General features: G+C 46.1%; 1 protein-coding gene across 1 annotated transcript; it reads left to right on the top strand.

Moving 5' to 3' along the window:
- Positions 1-8841: 8841 nt before the first annotated feature.
- Positions 8842-17462, top strand: LOC125996088 (eosinophil peroxidase-like). The gene is given in 12 exon segments (XM_049765077.1): positions 8842-8881; positions 10881-11028; positions 11116-11212; positions 11214-11246; positions 11455-11604; positions 11638-11694; positions 12471-12789; positions 14056-14216; positions 14486-14739; positions 15259-15431; positions 16600-16837; positions 17261-17462. Coding segments are annotated over 12 exon segments (1872 nt in total).
- Positions 17463-17587: the final 125 nt, after the last annotated feature.

Here is a 17587-nt window from a genome sequence, read left to right as displayed (position 1 = left end):
CTCAGTCTCAATAAGACCAAGGGTTAGGATGAAAACATGCCCTGGATCTCATCCCTCCCCAAGACTCTCTCAAAAGACTTAACGGGGATATCTATATTTTCTATGTATGTTTAATTCTTTAATAGTTATATTTTCATGTGTTTACTTCCATATGTAAAGGTAGCCTCCTCTATCCCTTTTGTCTCTAAATTTAAACAAAAAAAATTTTTTTTGGTTTTTGAGTCACACCTGGCAGCGCTCAGGAGTTACTTCTGGCTCTGCTCTCAGAAGTTGTTCCTGGGGCTCAGGAGCACCATATGAGATGCCAGGATTTTAACTGGGGTCTGTCCTGTGTTGGTCAAGTGCAAGCAAATGCTTTACTACTGCACTATTGCTCTGGCCCCCCAATTTTTATTCATATATTAATTTATTTTTCTTTGCCAGTTCTGGTTCTCCTTAGTACAATTTCTAGAAGAAAACTATTGCTTTGGATAAAAGCTCAGGTAAAACCAGGGCACAGAGATTGTGTAGCCTGACATTTTTACCCCCTAATACACCAACAATATAATATGGCATTGTTCCTTTTTGCATAGACACACTAAAATGGAGAAATCTTATGTATAAAAACAATCTCTTATCTACTAGGTACAGGAATCCATAAATTTTATAATACAGGGGATCTTCCCACCCTGGACATTTGTCATGGGAACTTGACTTAGACCTCAATCATCCAACTCCAAACCTTAGAACTGACACAGTTCCCTGCAACAGCACCAGGAATCAATCTCCACCTGGGGAGCCCCTAATAAGCTCTGGCACCAACTTGTGCCAGGGGATGTTCATATGACATCCTGACGATGAGGAAACAGCAATAACTTGATCTAAAGGCAGGTTGCCTCACTTCATCACTAACGGTGAGATGAAATCAAAAGACATTCCATCCTCTGGTTTTTGGTTTTTGTTTTTTTTTGGTTTTTGGGCCACACCCGGCAGTGCTCAGGGGTTACTCCTGGCTGTCTGCTCAGAAATAGCTCCTGGCAGGTACGGGGGACCATGTGGTACACCGGGATTCGAACCAACCACCTTTGGTCCTGGATCGGCTGCTTGCAAGGCAAACGCCGCTGTGCTATCTCTCCGGGCCCACATTCCATCCTTTGATCTGTGCAAAAGCCAAGATCACTAAATACAGAAGACTGACAGCAACAACCATGACTGAGCAGAACTTCTAGAACCATAAGATTCTATCTTAGACATTGTCTTGGGATTTGTGCAAAAAACAAGATCTCAAATTACAGAAGACTGACTTTGACAACCACAACTGAGCAGAACGTTTCCTTGCACCATAAAAAGACCAAGGGTTTGACAGTAAACATGGCCAGAGCCTGTAGTAGATCCCAGGATTCAAGAGTGGAGAAACCCTTGAGGCTGGAGCAGTGGCACAAGTGCAAAGGCATCTGCCTTACCAGTGCTAGCCTAGGACAAACCAAGGTTCGATTCCCCGGCATCCCATATGTTCCCCCAAGCCAGGAGCAATTTCTGAGCACATAGCCAGGAGTAACCCTGTGCATCACCGGGTGTGGCCCAAAAACAAAAACAAAAACAGGTGGCTGGAGAGATAGCATGGAGGTAGGGTATTTGCCTTGCATGCAGAAGAACAGTGCTTCGAATCCCGGCATCCCATATGGTCCCCGAGCCTGCCAGGAGCGATTTCTGAGCGTAGAGCCAGGAGTAACCCTGAGCACTATCAGGTGTGACCCCCAAATCAAAAAAATAAAAAACAAAGCAAAAACAAAAACAAAACAACAAAAAAGAGTAGAGAAACCCTGTATCTCTTAGGCCAAGAAAATTTCCTTTCTAATTTGCCAATACTTACTGTGCCTATGCAAAAAAAAAAAAAAAAGAAAAGAAACAAACAAAAAATAAACTTGCTATACCAGTTCCCCCTCTTTATTTTTTAATTTTCTTTTCTTTCCTTCTTCTTTTAAAATTATAGTCACAACTTCTAGACAAGGACTCTTCCCCACCTTTTTTTTCTTTTTCCCCAAGAGAACCATAAAACATGAATCATCTTGCTCTGCCTCAAATTGAGTGAAACAAAAGTACCAGGGGCAAGCTTACTCACAAATATTGAGTGGAAATAATAAATGATCAGACCTGAATACCCAACCCAAAGTCAACAACAATAAAATCAAGAGTCCCCAACTACAACAAGCTATACATAAAAGAGACCTGTTACACTAGCTGCTAAGGGTGGCGGTATGGGATGCATGCTGGGAACAGGGACAGAATAAGGTCAACACTGGTGGTAAAAATTGCCCCCAATTCTCTGTCACTGTACCTTAAACATAACTGAGAAAGACTTATAATTCACATTGGTCTCAATAAAAATTATTAAAAAAATGTTAAAGGATCCTTGGGTCACTGAACCACAGAAAAAGAAAACAAGGAAGCCCACAGTAAGGAAGGAAAAGATATTATTATTGAACTCATTTTGTTCCCTGTGTATCTTAGTTCCTGATTTTTAAGCTCTTAAATACTATACTGGCTTTTGAAAAACCAACAAAGGACCACTCAAAATCATGTCTCATTGGTATGTCAAAGGCAAGACACATCATGACCTCAAATTTTCTTTCTGGCCCCTTGGAGTGACAACATGGATCACCTTTGATGGAAGTAATTGTCCTCTGAACTCAGGGATCTCAAGTCAATTTCATTATGTGTCAGGATTGATTACATGGTCTGTTAGGCAATGCCAAAGACTCATCATAATAGTACCTTTTATTAGGTTTTGTTTTTTTGTTTGTTTGTTTGGTTTTTTGGGCCACTCCCGTTTGATGCTCAGGGGTTACTCCTGGCTAAGCGCTCAGAAATTGCCTCTGGCTTGGGGGGACTATATGGGACGCTGGGGGATCGAATCATGGTCCTTCCTTGGCTAACGCTTACAAGGCAGACACCTTACCTCTAGTGCCACCTCACTGGCCCCCTTTTATTAGGTTTTCATACAGCCTTGCACCCAGAAAGACAGTGCTTAATTACTCCTGGCTCTGCACTCAGAAATTGCTCCTGGCAGGCTCGGGGGACCATAGGGGATACCAGGAATCAAACCGGGTCTTTCCTGGGTTGGCTGCATGCAAGGCAAACACCCTCCCACTGTACTATTGCTCAGGTAGTTTAGTTTTTTAAAGGAAAATACTTTCCACTGTGCCTCCAGCCTCTCATTACCAATTTATACCATTAGAACACACAATGCCCAGGACAAGAAGTGTCTCAGTGGAGGAGTACTTGGATTACATGTAAGTGACCCTGGGTTCTGTTCCCTGGATCTTGTCTTCCCCTTGTGCATGGGACCAATATAGTTCCCAAGCACCCTTGGGTATTGATCCAAAATAAATGAAAATAATCTATTTTCTTTTCTTTTTCTCCTTCCATTTTCACTTAATTATAGTTGGTGTTTTGTGGTCATCCTCTTCTGTGTATACATAATCACCAAGGGTCAGACATCTAATTGTGTGTTAAAATTTGTTAGACCAAGGAGTTTCTGTAACAGTCCAAGTGTCAATCTATTAGTAAGATGGACAGTTTATAAAATAAAGAATAACACAGGAGATTATTAATGAGCCTCTAGCAGACAAAAAATATTACAAAGGATCCCTAAAGACAAAAATGCCCATAAATTACAGTTTCAGTGAAATGAACAAATTCCTAGAAATACAGTAATGCCAAGTTCAGATGTCCATCAACACTTCATAATATTTATACCATAGGGTAATACTCCACAGTAAAGAAAAGGGGTGATTATGAAACATAAAACTACATATCAAAATTCACTATTCTCAGTTAGGAGAAGCTATATATTAAAAATTATGCACTGTGGTTTCAGTGACATTCTAGAAGAGAAAAACTATGTAAGGAACACATAATAGGGTCTCATGTGGTTAAGTTTGAGAATAGGGGTTAAGTATAATGGGGTAGTCTGAAGAAATTTGTGGGTAAATGGAGCCATCCATGTATCACATTGGAAAGCAATATATCGACTGGAAATAAAAGAGACAAAAGTAATTTAAGTTGGAATTGATTATTCTGGACAAGAACGGGGTGCTGAAAAGAGGTAAAGTGCTAGGCATGATACCCTGTCAATACCAGTATTATCAGCCTTGATGCCTAAAAGGGACAAAGGGGTAGGGAGAGAAGAAAAGTATCTGCTATAGATTCAGGCTCTGTGTGCATGGGGGATAGGGGTAAGGAGAGAAATTGAAGACGTTGGTGGCAGGAAATGAACACTCATTGATAGTTGGAATAGTCTATGAAACTCAACCATCAACAAGTTTTTAACTATCAAAATCAATCAATAAAATATTTAATTCATTATCTTTAAATGCTCTACTCTATCTGGAAAATTTGTTTCTCAGAGGAGTATGAGTTAACAATTCCGAAAGAAAGTTCACAGTATACTGGGTAGTGAAGAACTCAGAAAATAAAAAATGATCATAATCATATTTCACAATGGCTGAGAAAGAAATCAAGGATGATGAATGAGGCAATTGTGAAAATGAACTCTGTGGAGCTAGATCAGATTTGGAATTAGTAATAAAATGCACCTGAATTGTGGTTTGTTGTTGTTGTGGTTATGGTCTAGAGATTTAACCCCCAGAGCCTCATCCATAAAAAGCAAATAATCTAACCAAATCTCTGGACCCAAAACACAGGAGTAGTTTAAATTAAGTACACTAGAGAGTACAATGCATTTAGAGTCTGCATGAGTTACTATCTGATATGCACTGAGAGTGTTTAAAAACAGCTACTCTTGAGAAGAATTACACGATCTATGGATACTAACCTTGGTTGCAAAATATATTTACCTTTTACAAGGAATAAGAGTTCCATGAAAAATGAAGTGATTACCTGGAAAAAGAAGAAGAGCCAGTGGGCATCTCTGGACAAATAGCTCCTATCATGGGGCTGGAGCAGTGACGCAAGGGGTAAGGCATCTGCCTTGCCTGCACTAGCCTAGGACGGACTTCAGTTTGACCCCCAGCGTCACATATGGTCCCCCGAGTCATGAGCAATTTCTGAGCACATAGCCAGGATTAACTCCTGAGTGTTAGGGAAAAACAACAACAACAACAACAACAACAACAACAACAACCAAAAAACCCCAAATTGCTCCTATCAGCTGCAGGCAATGTGAGCAGGGCTAAGCTCTGACTCATTAGCAAGCTCAACCACTTGGTCACAAGGACTAACTGGGACAGAGCAAGTGCTTGTGGTACATTTAGGAGATCTAAGCTAGCAAATGCTTAGACGAGAGTGGGGCAAAACACCAGCCAATTTGCTGAAGAAATAAACCCCCTATCCCAGATCCTTCCAATCATGAATAACAGGGAAAACAGGTAACAAAGACACAGGTAGCACAATCCCGACATCACTTAATAAAATAGTCTACAGTAGCTAGAATCTCTGCCTCAGAAAATATCTTTGCATAACCTAGTAGACCTCAGATATCAGCACTGAGAAATACTCAGATTCTAATCTATCACATTTATCAGAAAAAAAATAAATGTTGTCGCTATAGCCTATAGCGGGTTTCAACAAGTTAACTCAGATCTTCATCGGGTCAATATTTGGTTGTGCATTTTAGGATCAGTTCCAAGACAAGGGCCTAGGTAAGGGCCAGGATCAAGACCAGGACTAGGGCCAGGATGTGGATGACAGTGCAGTGATCAGAATCAGACCATCAGTGAGAGACACAACAACTGGGTATCGAGACTGCAGCAGACCTGGGGCCTACTTCCTCTGGGCTACCTTCCTCCCCATTGCCTTCATCCATCTGCCACTGCAGGAGGAGACTCTGGGGTTGTCTGACCCTGTTCTGGCCTACTGGCTGCCTGCTGATTATGAGGAAGAGTGGGCACTCCCCCAGTTTTGATCCTGTGCAAGAGGCACAATGGCTTCGCCAGCCCTCTGGTGAGTGGGTCAGGGGTCTTGGGCACTGACAGGAATGTTGGGTATCTTCAAAACAGAGGAAAGGATGATGCAGGAAAGGCACATCTTGATCAGGGACCACAAGACCAACCTTTTACATCAGCTAGGCAACTTTATCGTGGCTTAGGGAACTGCAACTTCAGTGCCAAGAACAAAGTTCATTGCCCTGCTCACATTGAAATAGGCTCTGTGTCCCAACCATGGGTTTCATGGATGTCTATATGGTGAGAATGAGTGAAAACAGAAAGTCCAGGATGCTGTGGGGACGATCACTATGATTCTGAACTGTTTCTTTGCTCCACGCTCTGCTTTAATTTGGATATTAAATTCTCTAAAGGTTATGTTCAGTAGGACAGAGAGGTTGGTGTTTGATGTCCAAGATACTTCTGAGTGTGAGGAGGCTCATTATTATAAACCGTTTGCTGCTTTTTTGAATGTTTTAAGTTTTGGTTTAGGTTGTTGTGAAAGAGGAGAATGAAAAACAGAGGAAAAGAGGGAGACAGAAAAAAAGATAGAGATAGAAAGACAGATGGACAGAGAAAGAAAGGAAAGGAAGGAAGGAAGGAAGGAGAAGGAAGAGAAAGAAAGAAAAAGAAAGAGTGGGAGCCAGAGTGGTAGTACAGTGGTAGGTTGCTTGCCTTGCATGTGGCTGACTCAGGACAGACTTTGATTTGATTCCCGGCATCCCATATGGAGTAACGCTGAGTGCCACTGGGTGTAGCCTAAAAACAAAAAGAAAGAAAAGAGAAGAAAGAGAAAGAAAGAAAGAAAGAAAGAAAGAAAGAAAGAAAGAAAGAAAGAAAGAAGAAAGAAGAAAGAAAGAAAGAAAGAAAGAAAGAAAGAAAGAAAGAAAGAAAAGAAAGAAAGAAAGAAAAAGAAAGAAAGAAAGAAAAGAAAGAAGAAAGAAAAAAGAAAGAAAGAGAAGAAAAAGAAAGAAAGAAAGAAAGAAAGAAAGAAAGAAAGGAAGGAAGGAAGAAGGAAGAAGGAAGAGAAGGAAAGGAAGAGAAAGAGAAAGAAGAAAGAAAGAGAAAGAAAGAAAGAAGAAGAAGGAAAGAAGAAAGAAAGAAAGAAAGAAAGGAAAAAGAAAGAAAGAAAGAAAGAAGAAAGAGAAAAGAAAGAAAGAAAGAAAGAAAGAAGAAAGAAAGAAAGAAGAAAGAAAGAAAGAAAGAAAGAAAGAAAGAAAAAGAAAGAAAGAAAAGAAGAAAGAAAGAAAGAAAGAAAAAGAGAAAGAAAGAAAGAAAGAAAGAAGAGAAGAAAGAAAGAAAGAAAGAAAGAAAGAAAGAAAGAAAGAGAAGAAAGAAAAAGAAAAAGAAAAAGAAAGATTAACTGGAGCCACCGAACTCTGCTGGATCTCAGATGCCAGCACCCTTCTGCCTCTCTACTCTGCTGTCCTGCATTTTCGGCCTGATTTCACCCTTGGTGCGGCCCATCAGCTAGCCTGCTTTCCTGTGAGCTTTCCGGGGAGTCTGCCTTCCCGTGAGCCTTCCGTGGAGGTGAGTCGACACGCCCAGAAAGGGAGGAGCCACTGAACTTCGCTGGATCTCAGATGCCAGCACCCTTCTGCCTCTCTACTCTGCTGTCCTGCATTTTCGGCCTGATTTCACCCTTGGTGCGGCTGATCAGCCAGCCTGCCTTCCTGTGAACTTTCCGGGGAGTCTGCCTTCCCGTGAGCCTTCCTTGGAGGTGAGCTGACACGCCCAGAAAGGGAGGAGCCACCGAACTCTGCTGGATCTCAGATGCCAGCACCCTTCTGCCTCTCTACTCTGCTGTCCTGCATTTTTGGCCTGATTTCATCCTGGGTGCGGCCCATCTGCCAGCCTGCCTTCCTGTGAGCCTTCCATGGAGGTGAGTCGACACGCCCAGAAAGGGAGAAGCCAGAGGAGCACGGTTGCTCCGCTCCCCTTCGCGACGGTGCACAGCATTTAGCCAATGAATACGATCACAACACGTAGAAAAACACGCAGTACTAGTGTGACAATGGGGAAACAACATGGGCCAGTGCCAGACATAGAGAATGAAGATGGCAACTCTGATGACTTGAACATGATCAACCACCTAGTCAGTCTCTCAGATAAGGAGTTTAGAGTTGCAATATGGAACATGTTCAAAGAACTCAAAGTATAGAAGAGAAAACTAAAAAGAATCAGGAGAATATGAAGATAGAAATGAGAAAACTCCAAACGGAAATTTCAGATCAAATAACAGGTCTGAGAAACTCAGTAGATGAATTGAAGAAAAACATGTTTGAGATTTCCCACAGGTTAACAGCAGCTGAGGATAGAATCAGTACACTGGAAGATGAGATACATAACAATTACATACAGCAGAAGAAATTGGAAAAAAGCCTCAAAGCAAATGATCAAACAATGGAAAAATTACTCAAAGAATGGGAACAGATGAAAATAGAAGTCTATGATAAGCTCAACAGAAACAACTTAAGAATCATTGGAGTCCCAGAGACTCAGGAAGAAAATCTCCGGGAAGAATCAACAGTCAAGAACATCATTAAAGAGAAACTACCAGAGATAATGAATACATGTGATCAAATCCTGCATGCCCGAAGAGTGCCAAGAAAGATTAACTCCCACATAACAAAGAAAAACATTAAGAACTATTATTACAAAGACACTCAATCGGAGAATGAAAATGGAGTGAAGAGAAGAGAGGGAGTTTACGGAAAAGAGTATTTTAGGAGTGAAAAAGATAGAATTATGTTAGGTGTTAGATTAAAAAAAGGCAGAAACATGAAGAGGTTAAACTTTTTGTACCATTGTTCATAAAATGATTAGAGTAAAAAGAATATTTTTATTGAAACACCAAGTTTCAGCCAAGAGACAGAACTCCTAACTCACTGTCAAATAGGTAGGTACTCATGCCAAAATGGAAGACAAAAAGATGAGTACTGAGACTGAGGAGGCAAGTCAGTGGGGACTTTGCTGCATTGGTCCCTATTTTGGAATGGCCTGAATTAAAAAAAAAATAAAAGGAGACCTGAAAGGAAAATCTGAGACGAGGTGGCCTCTGTTTAGAACTTCCAGCATCCCCAGAATAAACAGAGTATGGCCAAAAAGCATGGAGGCCTCTGGACATGTCAGGGGTGTTCCCCTGAATGTCTAGCCCTGGGAAACACAAAGATGGGAAGGATGAGACATAATGGAAGCCTGGTCCTTCAGGCTCCTGCCTGAAAGGATCAACTACAGAAAGCAGAATGGACAAGGCATCCCCAGCAACACCTTAGAAAAGTTGCACCTGAGCCAGTGCCCTTCCTTGGGTCCACACCTCAGATGAAAGTGTCACCTAAAGAAGGGATGGATTGGGCAGTCTGGAGTCTCTGTGGATGTATCTTATTTCTCATATCCTTAATTTCTGCATCAAATGTTGGAATAAGTAAGAGATCACCATGAGGGGTCAGAGAGATAGTACAGTGTAGAGCACTTTCTTTTTTTCTGACCTGAGTTTGATTCCTGGAGCACCTCCAGGTATGATTCCTGAGTGCAGAACAGGAGAAACCCCTGAACATTAAGGGAAAAAAAAAGAGATCACCAGTATTGACTGATCAGATATGAGATTGGACAGGTAAATAACAAGAACCATATGGAGACTGAGTCATGAAATTAAGCTTCCTTCTATTAAAGGTGTAGAAAGAATAGCATGAGAAAACAGAAGATTCTTTAGGCCATAGGAAAAGGAGGCGATTTATAGCCTCTGAGATCTTTCTTTACAGATGAACTCCCATAGAACAAAGAAAAACATTAAGAATTATTATTACAAAGACACTCAATCCTTTCTAGGAAATCTTTTTCCAGTGTCAGGCAGAAAGCTGAGCCAGACATGCTGCTCATTGGCTTTGGCATCCAAAGTTACGAGCACTGAACTTTGCATTGTGGATAAAAGGAGGTTCACAGGCTGCTTTGTTGTCCAAGTGGCTTACCCTAAGAGACTTTCTGGATCGCCTTACAAAACTTCTTTCTAGATGGTTTTTAAACCCAGAGACTGCAGCTGAGCTAGAAACAAGAATAGAAAACATACTTGATACAATTTCTGCATGTGTTTGCTGCTAGCCTCAGGGTTCCCAGTCCACTCTCTGTATCACATATGGCTCTGTAAGCACCACCAGCACTAGGTCCTGAGCATCACTGATGGAGCCCAAAACCACCCTCTCCCCTCCTGAAATAAATATTTCCTCAGCACAATTGTTTCCAACTGAGGACCCATCAAGCATTTCCTTCTTGGAACAACATAATAATACATATTTCTTTTACTGCAGGCATTGAAATTGAAATATAATGGGACCGGAGCAGTGGCACAAGGGGTAAGGCATCTGCCTTGCCTGCGCTAGTCTAGGACGAACATGTTTCAATTCCCCCAGAGTCCCCAAGCCAGTAGCGATTTCTGAACGAATAGCCAGGAGTAACCACTGTGTGTCACCGGGTGTGGCCCAAAAACCAAAAAAAAAAGAAAAAAAATTTAATATGACGTTATTTCAGTCCTTTAATTTTGGAGCTGGTCCTGTTGTCTCTTTTAGTTTTGTTATTACAATTTTCACAAAAATTCAAACCTTATAATAATGAGTATTCCACTTTCCTTACCTCAGTGGGAGGCATTGAATTAATCTAGTGTGACTTTCATGAAGGCAAAATCATAATTTTTCCAAGTCATCTTCATGAAGAGTGAGATAAAATAGAATAGTTATGATATTTTTTTACTTTTTTCTACAATAGTTTAGTATAGATGTCATCAATTTAGCTTTTAAATTTTTGTTGTTTTGTTTGTTTTGGGTCACACCCAGCAGCACTCAGGGATTATTTCTGGCTCTGCGCTGAGAAATTACTCCTGGGGGCCGGAGAAGTGGTGCAAGCTGTAAGGCTTCTGGCTTGCCCGTTCTAGCCTAGGACAGGTCTGCCTCTGGCCTCCTGTAGAGAACATGATGACAAACCAAGCATGGCCATTCTCCCCAGCCAATGAGCGTGCAGACCAGGACCAGAATGAAAAGCAGGAGCAGGGTCAGGACATGGAGGAGCAGTGCAGTGACCAGTATCAGACCATCACAGGGAGATGCAATAACAAGTGGGTACCTGGGGTAAAGGTGTCTAGGGGCTCCCTCTTAACTCTCACCCACCTCATTGACCCCTTCTGGTCCATCTGGTCCTGCAGGAGGAGACCCTGGCTTGGGTCCTCCAATCAGGCCCTGGCCCGCTGGCTGCCGGCCGTATATGAGGATGGGAGAAGCCTCCCTTTGGGTTGGACACCAGAAAAAAAAGCACAATGGCTTTTCCCTCCCTCTCGTGAGTGGGGCTGGGTGTCTCCAAGGGTGGTGGCAGAATGTGGGGTGTCTTCTTAACTCAGTGAGGGGATGCCAGTGGGGAGGGGTGGAGCTAGAGAAGGTCATCTCTTCTGGGGACTGTGGGGCTGACTCATCACCCCAGCAGGTTAGTTCTCAGACACCAGACAAGTTGGGAATTCCCCAGTCATGCTAACCCATCTTTTTTCCAGGTGCGGGATGTTTCCAACACGATCATGGGATTCTCTACTGCCAAACTGACCTCTGACTTGCGCCTGACACTCATGGTCCCACAGTTTGGGCAGTTCCTCGAACATGACTTAGTCTTCAATGACATGTTTTCAGACAGAAACTACTTTCAGGTGCTTTACTCTTCAAAGAGAGACTCCACTGAGATAGGTGCTGACTGCCACAAGACCTGTGCTCAGATACCGCCTTGCTTCCCCATCAAGGTACCTGCCCATATCCTGTCCTGCCCCTGGGACCAGAGCTGGGCACAGGGTAAGATGTGTCAGCCAGGAACATTCACAGCTGCCTCAAAACTGAGAGGACAGGGACGAGAAGCCTCCTCTGTGTTTGAGAGCGGGTTCTCTGGGCAGGGGGCAGGAGACAGCAGAGAGGAAACTTCCCCACTACATTGACTCCCCTTTCAGATTGGGAGATGTTCATGGCATGACTGGGGATCTAATCCTTGACAGGTTTTACCCCTGGCTACTCATCTCTGGCAGAATCTAAGGTGGGAGAACCTCCACATCTCCCTCTGACAAGTTAGCACTGGGTAGTCAATGGCACCCCCAAAGGGACTCGCCTTCCTCCAGGACATCTGCTCCCCAAGTTGCTGGCTTGGCGGCATTTTCAAAGGGTTTTGCTGAGCTACCTGATCTGCTGCGTCTCCTTCACAGAAGAGGGTGGGTTTCATGGAATTCAGGAAGCACAAGCTTCCTGGTCTGGAGAAGGAAGGGCTCACCCACCTCTGTACAGAGGCCTTGCTGCTATTCTCTTCTCTGTTAGCCCCAAGAAGAGAGGAAGATGGAGGAGATGCATTTCTCCACTGCCCAGCTGCTAGGATTGCAAGTATTAAGGCTGCTCACACTGACTTATTGAGTGAGTTCAGTCTGAGTCAAGAGAGCCACCTGGAGGAGGTCACTTTTGAGCAAGGTGTAGATGCCAGGGAAATAAGGAAGAGCAGTGAGTTTGTGTGTGTGCCATGGACTCTTCTTCCACCTAGGTGTCTCCCTCTGACCCACGCTCTGAGAGCATCGGGGACTGCCTGCCCTTCTTTCGCTCGACATCTGCATCCTCTGATAACAGGAGCCATGTGCGTGAGCAGATGAACGTGGCCACCTCCTTCCTGGATGCCAGTATGGTGTACGGCAGCGACGAGTTCATGGCCCAGCGGCTGCGCAATCTCACAGATCCAAACGGGCTGCTGGCTGTCAATCAAATGTTCCAAGATCAGGGCCGAGCACTGCTGCCCTTTGACAATGTGGTCCCCGACCCCTGCCAGCTCACCAACCGTTCTGCCAACATCCCCTGCTTCCTGGCAGGTGAGAGTCACAAGGTGGCAGGAGGCAGCTGCTTCACTCAGGTCTCATCGTTCAGAAGCCAGCAGGATGTGCCCTAGGTGGAGGGCGGGAGGAGGTTGCAGAGCAGGAGGCCCAGGGCAGAGATAAGCAGAGATGAGCTCAGGCCTGTTCTTGGCTACTTATGTGCCTGTGGGGAGCAGGTGTCCCAGGCAGAATATGACAGCTAGCTCCCCCCATTTGGTATCCAAAGTCCAACGATTGTTTCTGTTCAGGCTTTATGCACCTCTGCCGGATCCTATCTATCCTCCAGGAAGCTTCTCTACCTTCCTCTGGCTTGCCATGTTCCCAGGCCCGAGGGCTAGGCAGGGACTTCCCTCTTGTTTTGGAAGCCCATATATGCTCTCTTCTCCAGACAAAAGCTTCTGTGGGATGAGGATGGTTCCAGTTATGTCAGATTTTTACGTGTGTGTGTGTGTGTGTGTGTGTGTGTGTTTTGTGTGTGTGTGTGTGTGTTTGTGTGTGTGTGTGTGTGTGTGTGTGTGTGTGTGTGTGTGTGTGTGTGTCCGCCGTACTCCGGATGGCTATGAAAGGGAGGAATTACTACCAGCTTCCTTTTCTGTGGAAGAAACTGAGGCTGGGCAGAGTAGCAGTAAGGCCCTAGTCCATCAGATGAGACAGTGGTCATGAGAGTCCAGGCCCGAGCTCACCCTCCCTGCCCCAGGACCGCCTGCAGGGTGGCTTCTGCTACTCAGGCTGGTTCTTCTCTTTGCTCCTTGCAGAGCCCAAGAGAACAGGGCTGGGAGGAACCAATGAGCCTGTACAGGTGTGAGCAGGAGCCCTTGATGCCACCTGGGAGGCCTTTGATCACTGTGGACTCCCAAGAGTGCCCAGTGAGCATCAGATTGTGCCAAGCTTGAAAACACCTGTTTTCCTAACTCTGGAGAGCAGGTGAACAGATTCAGGCAGGGCCCAGGAAGTGCTCTATCCCTGGGGAAGGTGGGCCAATGTGTGACCCCATCACCTCCACACTGTGACTCAGGCCACCTTCCCAGGGGAGCTCCAGACATGGGTCAGAGATTATCCTGTCCTATACCAGCATTTCCTGGACCTCTGCAAGGGTCCAGCCTCACTGTCTCCTTCTGTCCCTCTGAGCTCGAGGCAATACCTGGACTTAGGAAACTCCCACACATAGTGAGCCCTGTGGCCTGGCCTAAGCCCATCCAGCAGCCCAGTACTTCTCAGGTCCAGATGGCCTCTGTCTGGGTTTCTAAACATGGTGTTTTCCAGGTGATCCCCGAGCCAGTGAGACCCTGGCAATGATGGCCCTGCACACCCTGTTTCTGCGAGAGCACAACCGACTGGTGATGGAGCTGAAGCGCCTGAACCCCCACTGGTTTGGGGAGCAGCTGTACCAGGAGGCTCGCAAGATCATGGGTGCTATGATCCAGGTGGGGCAGGAGTGAGGCAGGTAGAGAGAGCTTCTGAGGAGACTCCCAGCTCTTGGAAAGCCTGGAAAAGGTGTCCCTAAAACCTGGTTTCTGCTCTCTTCTGGTCCCCCTGACACCTAATGCCTCACTTTACCCTTGAGAAGAGAATGAGGTGTGCAGATAGGAAGGACCGGGGGGGGGGGTATTTAATTCACGACTAACACCTGTTCATGGCTGTGGATGTATCAGGTTTGAGGTGCTGGCACTGACTTTCTTGCTTTCTCTTCCAGATTATCACCTACCGAGACTTCCTGCGCATGCTTCTGGGTCCAGTCCACTATGCTCGTTTCATAGGGCCATACCAGGGTTACTGCTACAAGGAGGATCCTCGGGTAGCCAACATCTTCACCATGGTCTCCCGCTTCAGCCACACCATGATGCAGCCCTTTGTGCCTCGCTTGGACAGCCAGTACCGTGCCACCAGCCCTACCTCGAAGGTGGCCTTGAGTGATGCCTTCTTTGCCACCTGGCGTGTGGTACATGAGGATGAGCTGGTCTCTCCAGAGAGGTGTGGGCAAAGCGAGACTGGCCACTGCTGAAGAGGGAGTCGCTGATCTCAGAGGGCTATGGGGCAGTGGGACCCAAAGGAGCTGGTCCTCACCTCCTCTGAGACTGGATGGCCCTTGACAGGGTTTTCTTTTCTTTCTTTCTTTCTTTCTTTCTTTTGAGGGGGGCACACCCAGTGATGCTCAGGAGTTATTCCTAGCTATGCACTCAGAAATTGCTCCTGGCTTGGGGGACCATATGGAATGCTGGGGGATCAAACCTCGGTCCGTCCTAGGTTAGCCGCGTGAAAGGCAAACACCCTATCGCTTGCACCACCACTCCAGCCCCATTGACAGAGTTTTCTGCCTCCTTTCTCCACATTGATCTCTGTTTGCTGAGACAGAAGCAAAAAAAAGGCAAACTACTGGCTCATCCTGCTGATATGGCCCTGGTGGAGGTCATGAGACAGGGCTGCTGCAGTCAGGACAAAATCATTTCTCTTCTCTTGTCCTCCTACAGGTGGCATTGACCCCATCCTCCGAGGCCTCATAGCCACACCTGCTAAGAGCAACCAGCAGAATGCCATGGTAGTTGATGAGCTTCGGGAGCGGCTGTTTAAGAGTGTGAGCAGGGTTGGGCAGGACTTAGTAGCCATCAACCTGCAACAAGGCCGAGATCATGGCATCCCAGGTGAGGGGCCCTTCCACTCCCTCATGGCTGCTGGCTCAGGGTGCCTCAGGAAGGAGCCTGGGACTTGGACAGAAAGAATCTTGGTGCTTGTTGGTGACTGGTACTATGGAGAGATGCATACACTATAGTTGGGGCATCCATCAGCATAGAGGTTCTGGGGCTGTTGGTGTGTGGCCTGACCAAGTCAAGCTCTAGAAGTGGAGGAAGGAGAGCTGGCCTGGTCGAGCCAAGGTCACATTTGGTTGAAAGACCAAGAGAGGGAATCCCTCCATTAGGTTTGTCTCTGAAGAGGATAGTAAGGCCTGAGTGGAGACAAATAACCCAAAAAATTTGTAAAGCTTAACATGTAATCGGATCATCAACTGAGAACACTCAGGCATACAGTGGTGCATTTTCTCTCATGGGAATACCTGTGTCTGGGGGTGTAGAGGGAAGAGTCCCTCCTTGCCATGAAGGTTCCAGGTGGATGATCAGGCTGCAGTGCTCTGGGAGGCTCTCATGGGAGCCGACAAAGCCTGAGCTGCCGGGAGTATGTGAAGCTGTCAGGTCCAAGATTCCTTGGCTGTTGGGTGAGGTCCAGATGGGTAGACCCACCCAGTGATGGTGACAAGCATCTTGGCAGCAGGCGCAGAGATGACAGAGGAGCTCTGACACTGAAGATGCTGCCCCAAGCCCACTCTGCCAGAAGAGGAGTTTGAGTCAGCAGAGTGTTTCTGTTCAGTCCAATGAGTATACTGTGGGAGGTAGGGGTGAGCTTTGTCCTGCCTTCCATGCCTAAGAGGAATATGCTAGAACTGGAGGGCAAGTGTGCTGATTGACCCTCCCAGCACACACAGGCCTGAGAAGCTGCTTCCTGCTCACTTGAGCGCCCTGCTGGGGAACCGAGTTAACAGCCTGGATCAGCACAGTTCTGAATCCCCTCCTGTTCCTCCCTGTCCTTCCAAACTGACCAGAGGACATGGACTGTGAGTGGTCCTCCACAGCATGAATAGTCCTGATTCTTGCTCTCCCTTTATCCTTCTCCACCTCTTTCTTCACTGTGATGGCATGATAGAGATGGGTACCAATGTCTAATGCCTCAAATAAAAGCACTTGAGCCCCTCACAGTATGGTAGAAGGACAGATGTTGGATTCCATGTCTGACAGTGCTTCTGGCCTTCCCCTTTAGGGTACAATGCATGGAGGGGCTACTGTGGCCTCTCCCAGCCCAAGACCCTGGCTGAGCTCAGCGTGGTGTTGAAAAACCAAATCTTGGCAAGAAAGTTCATGGAGCTCTACGGGACGCCTGACAACATTGACCTGTGGGCCGGGGCCATTGCTGAGCCCTTTGTTAAAGGGGGCCGTGTGGGGCCTCTCCTGGCTTGTCTGTTGGGGAAGCAGTTCCGCATAAGCCGCAGTGGAAACAGGTGAGGTGTTTTGTGCGTGTACCTGACCCTTTGTACTTCTTTCATCGTCTTGCCAGTCCCTGGAATCTGGTGCTTAGAGGCTGCTCATGGAAACATGGGGTGAACCTGCTGAAGGGGTCATAACCAAGTGACAGAGAAGACTGCAGCCAAAAGCCACTGCAGTTAGAGCCTCACTTGGGCTCTCTGTGCCACCCTGGGTGAGGGGAGGCTCCTTCTGGTTGCTCTCTCACATTTTACTATGGCGATGAGCCCTGAGCACCCAAATGCCAGGTGCTTGTGAAATGGGGTGCTCACGTGACCCTGATAGGATGTGTCCATGAGTGAAATGGGGCTGTGTCTGCTGGTGGGAATGTCTCAGCTAGCTGGGAAGATGCTGATGCTGTTTGCTGTCCCCACATGTAACGCTCTCAATGGCCTCTGCAGGTTCTGGTGGGAGAAGCCAGGCGTCTTCACAGAGAGGCAGCGGGAAGAACTGCGCAGAATTTCCTTGTCAGCAATCATTTGCGACAATACCGGCATCATCACCGTGTCCAGAGATGTTTTCAGAAACGCCAAACACCCGGAGCAATTTGTGAGCTGCAGAGACATCCCCAGGATGAACTTGTCCTACTGGCAAGGCCAATGAGGCCTCTGCACATATGAGATGGGCCCTCCTCCTATTGCCCCCCAATAAGTCTGCTCCTCCCAATAAATGGGGCTGAGCAGGAGGGTCCTCAGGCCCATGCTTGAGTGTCCATTGAGAGGACCCTC

The sequence above is a fragment of the Suncus etruscus genome, chromosome 1, assembly GCF_024139225.1.
Source record: "Suncus etruscus isolate mSunEtr1 chromosome 1, mSunEtr1.pri.cur, whole genome shotgun sequence".
NCBI classification, from domain to species: Eukaryota; Metazoa; Chordata; class Mammalia; order Eulipotyphla; family Soricidae; genus Suncus; species Suncus etruscus.
This window is presented reverse-complemented; position numbering and strand designations above follow the sequence as displayed.